General features: G+C 44.8%; 1 protein-coding gene across 1 annotated transcript in view; it reads right to left on the bottom strand.

Annotated features, from left to right (window-relative positions):
- CDS1 (CDP-diacylglycerol synthase 1) overlaps positions 1-11,872 on the bottom strand; it is a 63,529-nt gene extending 51,657 nt beyond the window's left edge. Inside the window, exon 1 of the mRNA XM_053255727.1 lies at positions 11,217-11,872. Coding sequence (XP_053111702.1) covers positions 11,217-11,279 — 63 coding nt within the window. The 5' untranslated portion in view covers positions 11,280-11,872. The remainder of the gene's footprint in view (positions 1-11,216) is intronic.
- Positions 11,873-12,078: the final 206 nt, after the last annotated feature.

Genomic DNA, 12,078 nt, shown 5'->3' with positions numbered 1-12,078 from the left:
TTCACAGGAATGAATCCAACCAGAAGAAGCCCATGATCCAAATTCTAGAGGAATCAGCCTCCTGGACTAGGCTTGCAAAGCAGCACACAATTCACTCTGATCCAAGTATTTCCTTAGCAATACAGGAGAACCTCAGTATTAGTTGGTTGCTGGGTGTGTGTGTTGGGGCGGGGGGGATGAGCCATAAAATGGCCCCCAGTCTCAAATGGCAGACGGAAATTACCTCCAACATTTCCTGCCACCCCCACCCCGATATGCAGATTTAACCCTTTTAAACCTTCCTCCCCCCCCCGTGTATACCAAGGCCTTGTGTCCATTACCTGACCACAGATACACAAAACTGAGGTTAGTGAGTCGCGATTAACGAGGCTCTCCTGTCTTTGGAAGAACAGTAGAACTATACTTTCACAAATACACAGGTAGGTGAGCAGAACCCCAAGGTAATTTTTACATCCTAGAGATTTTGGACAACTAAAAACTAATTGTTTACATCCTGCAGACTTCAGTCCTGAAATGTACTTTCTAGCCGCTTGAATATAAGCAGTTGGTAACTTCTTTTCTGAAGAGGCAGCATTTACAGTTCAGTACATCTGCTATCACATTATTTGAAGTCAGCAGACCTTCTCTGCAATTCACAGAACATTTAGCTGGCTATCTCTAGAAAACTGACTAATGGTTCTCTTGACATTTTCAAGGGCTAAGTCACATTAAAAGACAAGTTAAAATCCATTAAATTCTTGAATATTATTGCACTGTCTAAGTAGTTTCAGGGTCATTGCATTGTAAAAAGGAACAGATCAGTCTCCAAAACCATTGGCCACTCTAGGATCAGGCAAACTACATCATAAAAATGACTGAGCACTTTAAGTTACTACTTGACTTTTCAGACTGAACATTTTGAGATCATCTCGATGCTCCTATTTTCTCTGGTACCATCTCTAGCTTTCTTGTGCACTGCACAGACAGAGACTGGAAGCTGAATTCTGAATGCAATTGCCCTAGTTCAAAGGTCAAAGTAATTTCTTATTCCAGAAGAATAGCTGTTTTGTTGCAACAGATTAAGTCTAGTTCTTCAAGACTACGAAATGGACTAGAGGCCACTTCATAAGATAACGAAGAATTTTGTGGCACCTTAAAGACTAAAAATTGTAGCATAAACTTTTGTGGATTACAATTCATTTCACTAGATGCACTAAATCTAATCCTTATTAGGCAGATACACACCCACAGACACTGAGAAATTAGAACACAGTGGAGTCAAATGCCTGCAAGAGGAAATGCAAGAGGCCTAGTTCCATGACAAGCTTACATGTATACAAGATAAGCACAACAATCAGTAATGATAACAATCTCCTAGTAATGCTAAGTTAATTAACTCTGTAATGTGATTTTTAAAAACTCTCCCTGTTCAGGACTGCTCTGAAGTCTCAAATCTCATTATAAATTCTAATTCAGCCAATTAATGCACAAGTCTCAGTTTGAAATTATTCTGTGGAAAAATTGTCACTAAGATCTGTAGCAGAATACCTACAGAGGAGAAAACTGCATGGAAGATTAACTCATTATCTCACTGGTTAAAGTAAGATCCAGGGGTGTAGCAGCTTATCTGCATATACTACCAGCAGTCTCTGCTGAAGATCACCAAGAACCAACCAAGGCTTGGGTTTCTTGCCACCCCTCACTCTTTCCACCAGTGGGTGGAAATATAATCCCTCAAACAGCAGCACATCACAGGACCTCAGCCAATTAATAAAGAACAAAGGAAAAAGTAAAGGCCTCTCCATCAACAGGCTGAGTCAAGACATGAGCATGCGATAAAAAGACGGGCAGCAAAGACTCTGTGGGTGTGCTCTGTTTTCTTGCCTGAAAGCCTCGTATCCACCACACCTGTAGCAAGTGTCAGCCAGCTGCACTGGAAGAGAATGTAAGAGGACTAGAGAAGTGAGTTTCTACACTTCACCTCATTAAAAAGGATGAGGTGTTATTTGACAGGGGACACAGCATCAAGTACAACAGAAGAAGATTTTGAAAGGGAAAGGGAAGCTCTGTAAGGAAGGGAGAAGCTGCATGGAAGAGAGCAACTGTCAGGAGCAAAGGAAGCAGAAGGAATGCAGTCTTGGGGGGGGGGGCAGTTCAAGTATCCCAATGCAGGAAAGCTGCTTTTGTCCCACCTCCAAACCAAAATATCATCTTCCAATAGTTATCATTCTCCTACCGTTTCAAAAACTCTCTGCTGGATGGCTAAATGCGGTATTCTCCAAAGCACAAAAATATATATACTGTAAGCTAGTTATGTTGCTCCACTAGAAAATATCCAAAAGTCACAATTGAATAATAATACCTTTATTAGGCATTAGTTATTTATTAGGTATTTGGGGGGCTTTCTAATGGCATAGCGGGGAAGCAACTTGCCTACGGAGCAAGAGGCTGTCAGTTCAAAACCCCACTGGTATGTTTCCCAGACTATGGGAAACATCTATATTGGGCAGCAGTGATATAGGAAGATGCTGAAAGGCATCATCTCATACTGCGCAGGAGGTGGCAATGGTGAAGCCCTCCTGTATTCTACCAAGAAAACCAAATGGCTCTGTGGTCTCCAGGAGTCAACACCAACACAATGGCACAATCTTTCTTTCCCTTTTTATTTTGGTGGTGGGGAGTGGGGAGGAATGCCCTCCAGTATAAGGTAACACTACCAATTTGGCTTCTATTTACCTAATGCATCACCTGAAATTAATCTCCAGCTTTATTAATATAAAGACAACCACATTTCTCTTTTACTTTTGTTCTCCCCCTTACAAGGGCTCTGTGTGCTTCATTTAGCACTGCAGGCAGAACAGAATCACTGTTGGTCCTTTCTTTCCTAAAAATGGGAGAGCAGCCACAACTGTCCCCTTTTCACCCCAGAAGTCCTGGATACAACCTAAGACCCTGTCTAATGCCTTGCAGGGCTGATCCACATGTGTTTGCTTAACTCCTTCTGTAATCCACCTTCAGACTGTCATAAACTGAAGACTTTCAGCATTATTTCATCATGCTCAGCTATCCAACCCCAACGCCCTTTTGCCTTGCTTAATTAACTGATCAAGAGTTTTGAAGAACTCGAAAGATTGCTTAAGATGGTGTGTCTTTTTATTGGTCCAAATAAAGGAATTCCTTGAATGTGACTTTTGGATAAGCTGTTTGTGTATCTCACTAAGTTGGTTCTTGAATGAAGGCCTATGACTTTTAGGAATTCCCAAGTAGTGTTAGATGAGATGCAGTACAGTAGTTGTACGTATGTTTACTTAGAAGTCAGTTTAATAGTCACTACATGTAACTGGTCTAACAAAAGTTGCAGCAGCCTGCACTACTTCTGTGACCTAGATAACTCTTGATGGTTGACATGTTTATGGATACCAAGTGCTAGAGGACTATGGTGCAGTGGTTAGTGTTGGACTGGGGCCAGTGAGACCCAGGTTCAAATCCCCATTCAGCCATGAAACTCACTAGGTGACTCTGGACCAGTCACGTATCTCTCAGCCTAACCTTCCTCACAGGGTTGTTGTAAAAATAAACATATAACCATGTATACTACTCTGGGCTCCTTGGAGGAAGAGAAGGATATAAATGTTAATTTAAAAAATTAGATCTACATGAAGTAGATTTTTGAATGCACTTTTTAAACACTTCATATTGGTGGCTCAAATACTGCACAAGGGTACATCAGCCCAGTAACATTGTGTGTACACAAGTTGCACAAATGACAAGAGTAAGTCCATTATTACCAATGGGCTTACTCTTGTGCATCATTTGCACAATTCACATGTGTGTAATGTACATCCACAACATTACTGGGCTGACATACCACTTCACAGTATGTCAGCAATTTTAAGTTTAGTTTAAAAGCATTGTTTGCTTGCTTGGGTTATCAGAATGTTTATTCCTTAACCTGAGAGGAGACACCTACACCATGGTACACTCTTACTTGTGTCATACCATATTCTGTGACCAGTATTCTCTCTAATTTTTTTCATCTATGTGCAAAACGAGGTTTTTTTCCTGGGCAGAGGTATCAAGGCAGTGTGTGCGCACATGCATCCAGAGTGGGACCTTCCTGATTAAACCTGAGCAGGATTTAAAATTAACTGAGCGGACATCAAAAAACGTGTGAGCTCACGCACACGCCTTAGAGGGCACACTGTCCATGACCGACCATATTATGAATGAGTTAATCTGTTAGAAGTACTGAGGTATAGAGTCTTACTTTGGAGCTGTGTACTGATCTATGATGTCCCAGCAGCTAAACAATTCTATAATTATCCATATATATATATATATTTTTTTTTTTTAAAGAAGAAGAATTCCAAGTACAGGAGAACCTGGCTATTCGCAGTGGGGTTTTGTTCTTATGGGATCGTGATTCCCGGTAGGCAGAAAATCATCCAAATGTCACCGGGGGGGAGGAGCTTCTTGCCATGCTCTGCTGCTGCTCCTGAGTCATGCTGTGCACCCCCCTCCTTTCCCCCGCCCCCAAAGTCAAGAACCATTTTGTGGCTCCACTGAAGAAAATAGCAGCCAGAAATGACCTTCATAGTCATTTCCGGCCACCTCCGACCCGCGGATACATGAGGTTGGCTTTTTCTTCTTCTTTTGTCATGTATGCCAAGGACAAGTGTCTTTCTCCCAACCGTGGATGTGCGAATCCGCAGATATGAAATCCGTAGATAACGAGGTCCACCTGCATGGGAGAAGGCAACCAGGTGCTGTGTTGTTTATAGAGAGTTGCCTTGCTTTGTGCCTCACTACCTCCCCACAAGAACTTCAAGACCTTGGTGGCTTATGTTTAAGTTGACGGACTTGGTCTCAAACTTGGTGTTGGTCCTCCAGGCTTGTGGTGGTGGGGGACTTCAATGTTCATTTCGGGACCAATCTGTCTGGGGCAGCTCAGGAGTTCATAGCAGCCATGACAACTATGGGCCTATCCCAAGTATCCCAACAAAGCATCAGAAAAGGTTAAAACATTACAACAATTTAACATTTTAAAATAATATTTTAAAACAGTGTTAAACTATTAAAACAATATTTAATTAAAAGCCTGGATGAACAGATACGTCTTTAAAGACTTTTAAAAAGTTGTCAGAGATGGGGAGGTTCTTATTTCAGCAGGGAGAGCATTCCAAAGCTTCAGGGCAGCAGCGGAGAAAGCCCGTCCCCGAGTAGCCACCAGATGTCGCAACTGCAGGCGGACCTCTCCTGATGATCTCAATGGGTGGTTTATGGAAATAGAGCCAGTGTAGCTCTTTCAATACGGAAGTAACATGGTCTCTCCGAGATGACCCAGAGACCAACCTGGCTGCCGCATTCTGGACTACATACAAGGGCAGCCCCACATAGAGCGCATTGCAATAATCCAGTCTGGAGGTTACAGCATATGTCTATGTATCACTATTCTGAGGCCATTTATCTCAAGAAATGGACACAGCTGGCATATCAGCCGAAGCTGATAGAAGGCACTTCTGGCCACTGCCTCAACCTGGGACACCAGGGAGAGGCTTGGATCCACAAGCACCCCCAGACCGCATACCTGTTCCTTCCAGGGAAGTGTAACCACATCCAGAACAGGTAAATCAAACTCATCTCTCAAGTTTCAACCCCGCATAAGGAGTACCTCCGTCTTATCTGGAGTCAGCCTCAGTTTGTTATCCCTCATCCAGCCCATCACTGCGTCCAGGCAGGCATTTAGGGAGGTTATGCCCTCTCCCGATGATGCTGACATGGAGAGATAGATTTGGGTGTCATCAACATACTGATAGCACCCTGCACCAAATCTCCTGATGATCTCTCCCAGCAGGTTCGTGTAGATGTTAAACAACATCGGAGACAATACGGAGCCCTGAGGCATACCATACAAAAGTTCAGATTTTGAAGAAAAGCAGTCTCCAAGGGACACTGGAACTTGCCCAAGAGGTAGGAGCAGAACCACTGCAAAACAGTGCCTCCCACTCCTAACCCCCTCAGAAGCTCCAAGAGGATACTATGGTCGATAGTATCGAAAGCCGCTGAGAAGTCCAAAAGGACCAACAGAGTCACACTTCCTCTGTCAATTCCCAATTGGAGATCATCCATCAGGCCGACCAAGGCAGTCTCCACCCCATAGCCTGCCCGAAAGCCAGTCTGAATGGGTCTAGATAATTAGTTTCCTCCAAGACTGTCTGGAGCTGGAAGGCCACCGTCCTCTCAATTATCTTGCCCTGCCATGGAAGGTTGGAGAAAGGCGTGTAGTTGCTCAACTCTGAGGGATCCAAGGTAGGCTTCTTCAGAAGCGGTCTAATAAATTCCTTCTTCCTAAGACAAGGAGGCATCCTGCCTTTCCTCAGAGAAGCATTTATAATCTCTACCTAACCTTCTACAACAATCCCCCTGCCAGACAGTATAAGCTATGTCCGGCAAGGATCAAGAGAACAGGTGGTAGGCTGCACCGTTCCGATCAGTTCGTCTACATCCTCATGAGTCACAAACTGGAACTGATCAAACCTAACCACACAAGAGGAGTCACTGGACACCTCCACATCAGACACTGAAGTAATTGTGCAGACGGAATCTAAGTCAGCCCGAATACAGATTTTTTACCATAAAGAAATCATTAAACACGTCACAGCGGGTAATCGATGGTTCCAGATTCTGATTAGAGGTAGGAGGTGCACATCCCTGCTAACCTGCCAAAGAGGCACCTTTTAACGTGGTGATTCTCTTTATTTAGCAGGGGGAGAGTAACTGGTCCTGTCCACTCCCAGCACAGTACTTCCAGTGACTGTTGCCGATGTCTATCTTGTGTTTCTTTTTAGATTGTGAGCCCTTTGGGGACAGGGATCCATCTTATTTATTTATTATTCTATGTGTAAACTGCCCTGAGCCATTTTTGGAAGGGTGGTATAGAAATCTAATTAATAATAATAATAGCCCTCTCACAACCCTGAACAACTCCGCCGGACGTGAATTTGTAGATGAAATACAGGCAGAAAAAGAATTGCTTCTTTACCACATGTATTGCCTGAGAGTAAATCTTCAAATGAGCTCCATGTTGCAATCTGTCAGATTTGAGTTGAGTCTTTCTCCACTTGCGCTCCAATCACCTACCCCGCCGCTTCAGCCCCTTGTAGTTCTTCTGTATACCAAGGGGTCAATTTTAAAGTGGGTCAGAGAGGACGCTTAGGAGCAATTATGTCTACTGCCCCAGTGAGTTTGCTGATTTAGCTCTCCAGTAGGGCATCAACAGGATCGCTGGCAGAGACAACACTAAATCCCTCCAAGGCTTCTTGAAATCCTATTGGATCCAATAATCTTCTCAGGTGGACCATCCTAACAGGTCCCTCACCCCTGCAAAGGTGGGAAAAGATTGTGAGTCCAACCTTAACCAGATGGTGGTCCCTCCATGACAGTGGGGAAATCACAGGAGTCCCCACCCACGGAGCACCACCCTGATCAGAGTGAAAGACCAAATCAAGCGTGTGACCAGCAATGTGTGTCAGTCCCGAGACTACTTGAGATAGGCCCATAGTTATCATGGCTGCTATAAACTTCTGAGCTGCCCTGAACAGATTGGTCCCAAAATGTTCATTGAAGACCCCCACCACCACAAGCCTGGAGGATGCCAACACCAAGCCCGAGACCATCAGCTCAGTTAGGGACTCTGTTGAGCAGTGGGGCAATCGGTACACCAACAGAAAACCCACTTGATACCCGGTCCACAAACTTAAGTACACACATTCAATATGGTCTGGCACTTCAACAGAGATCCTGGCAAGGGAGATGTTATTCTTATAGACCACAGTCACTCCATATCCCCACCCACGGTCCCTTACCCGCTCCTCAACAGAGTAACCTGGCAGCAGAAGCTGGAACCAGACTTGGCCACCAGCCTCCCCCATCCAGGTCTCTGTAATACATACCAGGTTGGCGCCTTCATCCAGAATCAGATCATGGATGGTTTCTGATTTGTTCTGGACCGACCTGGCATTACAAAGGAGCAAGGCGAGGTTCCAAGGGTGGTTGGCATTGCTCCTCATGGTCAGAGCTGGCAGGACAGCTGGAAGGGGCAACAGCTATTAGATTTCCAATTCCCCTTCCCCTGTAACGGCCCGCTGACCTGCCAATGTTACTACTTCTGCTTCCCACCACCACCAGAACTGCCATCCCATAATTAGTGGATATGCCCCATCTCCAGACTGTTTGAGAGTGCTTGCAATGTCAGTGGTACAAGTGGTGTGAGAAAAGGGTTAAAATGTCTTGCCCCACCAATATCGAAAGGGCATGAATGTACTGAGCACGCCCCCTCCAACATCGCAGGCAATGATTGCAACTTTACTAACATGCTGACACCTTGCCCAGAGTCTGGTGACTGCGAGCAGAACGAAGCTTGCTGGGATGCAGACTAGGAAGAGGAGAGGTTCCTCTGTCCAGAAGCTGGAGGTTGCCAAACCACAGTTGATCAATAGTCTGCAGCATGGTTCCCAACTTCACAGATTAACCACAGGTTTGTCTACCTGTGGTTTGATGCTATGTCCGAACGGGGTTCTAGTCTTGGGGAGGAGAGCTGGTCCTGCAGTAGCAAGCATGCATTGTCCCCTTTGCTAAGCAGGGTATGTCTTGCTTGGCATTTGATGGGCAACTACATGCAAATGCTGACTACTATAATATATTCCCCTTCAGCAGGGCGCAGGAAACCCACTAGTCTGTGACAAGTGAAAAATGATGCCTGAGGAGTGAAAAAAGTCCTGAAGAGTAATGTACCAATATTTATTATTATTATTTTACAATTTTGATATCCCGCTCTTCCTCCAAGGAGCCCAGAGCGGTATACTACATACTTAGGTTTCTCCTCACAACATTCCCTGTGAAGTAGGTTAGGCTGAGAGAGAAGTGACTGGCCCAGAGTCACCTAGCTAGTTTCATGGCTGAATGGGGATTTGAACTCAGGTCTCCCTGGTACTAGTCCAGCACTCTAACCACTACAGCACACTGGATATAGCTTGAGGAACAATCTGACGAGCAAAATATTTTGTGTCTGGTGAAAATACTCGTATTTTATAGATTTTAAATTTGGTTTGTTTTTATATTTCTAGCTTAAATACTTTTATTGTCATTTTATTGTATTTTTTTTTAACTTTTGTAAACCGCCTTGCGATTGTTTTTAATGAAAGGCAGTATACAAATGCAACAATAAAAATAAATAAATAAACTGAGCCAACACTTATTGATCCCTGCCCCTAAGGGTTGGGGCCATGGCTCATTAGAAGAGTACCTGCTTGCATGTAGAAGGTCCCAGGTTCACTCCATGACACCTCCTTGTAAGGCTGGAAAAGACTCTTGCCTGAAATCTTGGAGACCCACTGCCAATCATTATGGACAATAATAAGCTAGATAGACCAATGCACTGACTCAGTATAAAGCAGCTTCCTAGGTCCCTAGTTCTCAGATGAAATGATAAGCTTGCATCCAGACTGTGTACCACTTCAGGCTGCAGATCAGAACTCTCAAAACTGAAAACTTCTCCCCACCAAAAACCAAACACCCAGAAATAAAACCTTGCACATAGAAACCTAGCACTTTAGGGGGGGAGACTAGGCCAGAACTCTTCTCCCTGACAGAGGAGAAGGGTTATTGGTGCCAGAGGGTGTTGTGTTGTGTTTTTTTTAATGAAGAAGCATTCAATCATGTGAGCCTTACCTGCAGTCTGAAGTGGTACGGTCCACCAGGTGCAAATTTAGCTCTTCATCTGATGCTTAAGAAGAACTCAAGCATCTGATGAATGCTAGAGTTCTTTTCTAAGCATAGGCCCTAGAACAAGCTCCAAAATGCTCTTCACAACTTTCATGGCAGGTATATTAATGAGGAAAGGTCAAAGTCAGAGAGTTTGAAGACAACTGGCCTGCTTCCCAAGATACATTCAGTGGACTAATACTCTTAAATACACTGAGAAACACACAAAGCAATCAAACTATTTAGGAAAAATAAAGTAGTACATATCCCTAATACCCATTCTTCCGATTCTAGCTGGTATTAAAAGGCAGCATAAGACAAGAAATTTCTCCATCTTTTCTTTTCATTGGTGAAAATAATTAAAAATACCAATGAATAATGAACTCCCCTGTTTCCATTTCTAGTTCCCTGACACTGGAAGAACGCAGTGATTTTTGGCAAGGCTTGCATGCAGTGCTTGCACATGTTTGAACTCTTAGCATTATGATTTAATTAATGTCACCTACTGGGCTGTATAGTCAATGTCAGTTTTCATATTTACACAAAAATTAGGCATTCTTCGGAAAGCCTAGGGTCTTCTTTTTCACTTTTTACAATCGTGCTTACTCAAGTTACATAAGACATGAACCAAAATAATGCAATACTGTACTGTATTCCATTCCCTCGGCCTCAAGTTTACAGGCACAAACCCCAGTGCAGTTGTTTTGAAAAGCCTCTCCCCTTAGAATACAGTATTCTGTTTCAAGTCATTTTAGAGAGCAGAGGCAACTGCTTATCAGTGTTAGAAACCCATAAAATATATAACCCACTATATAAGTGTTGATACAACCTAATTAGAGCAAATTTAGCAATGTATGTTTTATTTCTGTCTGATCAGGGTCAATGTATTTCTGAACCAGCAGTTTACATCCTCATAGCTAGGGAGGAGTGATTCAAAAGACAGCCTTCTATTCAAGGAGTGCAGACTGCAGGTAGAGAAGGAGTGGCCTCTTACAGCAGAACTGCCACCTTTTTAAGCTTTAGTGTTTCCCATTTAACAAGCTCAACCCTGTCAGAACAGAAAGTAAGAGGGGAGCTTTCCTGTTTTCCACACCACTTATACATTTGCTTCTGGGTAAAAACAGACATGTCTGAGTATCACTGGGGAGGAAGAGCAACTACCTAAGAGGGAGAGGGAGAAAACAAGCACCTGCACTCAATTCATTACACAAGCATATCTTGAGAGGTGATATCATAAGTGAGTGAAAGAGGAGATGGTGAGGAAGTGTGACTAACTCTCTCCTCCAGAATGCAATCCTCCTTCAGGAACAAGAACTTCTTACAAGGGAGAAGAAACACATTACAGCCCATGAAGAGATTATGGTACACCTATGCAAATATCCTCTTCAGAAACAGAGAGCACAGAGCAGACTGCACACCGCCCACGTTCCCACCTGGAAAAAGGTAAAAAGTGACCGAGGCCCATGCAGACTCACCTTGTCAGTGATGTTTTCAGTTTCATGGTCTCCCCCACCTCCTCGCTTCCTCAGCTCAGACATCTCCCTGGTGTCAGGTCAATAAACAGCAGCAGCAAGTGCAGGGAGGAAGTAATATGTATGCATGCAGGGGGCAAGCCTGCCTATGAAGGGGGAAACTGCGGGCTTTCGTCTCAAGGGTTAGGCCTGGCACCCTACAACATCCCAGCTGACACCGACTGAGAAACCCGAGAGCTGTAAAAAGACACACCTTTCCCCCACCCCCGCCTGCCCACATACAGCCAAGGGAGCCCCCAAACCAACACGCTTCCCCCAGTGAAGCACAACCAGCTCGGGAATATCTCTCTTCTAACAGGCTCTGCAAAGATCAGCTTCGCCTGACAAGCCTCCAGAAGGGATCTTACACGACCCACAAGGAGTTTTTAAGGACAACCAGGGGGCCCAGAACAAGCAACCCCTCTAAAACTCTCTCCTCCTCCCAGCAGCCCGGTCCCCCAAACGGGAGGGCTCTGGAACAAACCCGCCCCCTTCTCTCAGAAGAGGAACCCCCCAATCCCTCCAGAGCAGAGCAGGTCCCTTACTCTGGAGCCCACCCCGGGGGTCTACCCCCACCCCCCAAAAAAAAACACCAAATCTGTTCCTCGGAGGGGGAAATCTTGAGCAGACACCACCCCCACCCCCAATTAAGACCCCCCAAACAAGCTTCCTCCCCCCTCAGGCGAGTTTACACGAGAGCTCTTTCCTGCTCCCCTTAGAGGGGGTCTCGAAATTTTGATCTCTGGTCCCTCCCCCCTCCCCAGCTCAGGGCCCCCGGCTCACTCCCCGCGCCACATAGTCCACCCCACTCGGCCGGACAGCGTGC

Source organism: Hemicordylus capensis, chromosome 5 (assembly GCF_027244095.1).
Source record: "Hemicordylus capensis ecotype Gifberg chromosome 5, rHemCap1.1.pri, whole genome shotgun sequence".
Taxonomy (NCBI): domain Eukaryota; kingdom Metazoa; phylum Chordata; class Lepidosauria; order Squamata; family Cordylidae; genus Hemicordylus; species Hemicordylus capensis.
This window is presented reverse-complemented; position numbering and strand designations above follow the sequence as displayed.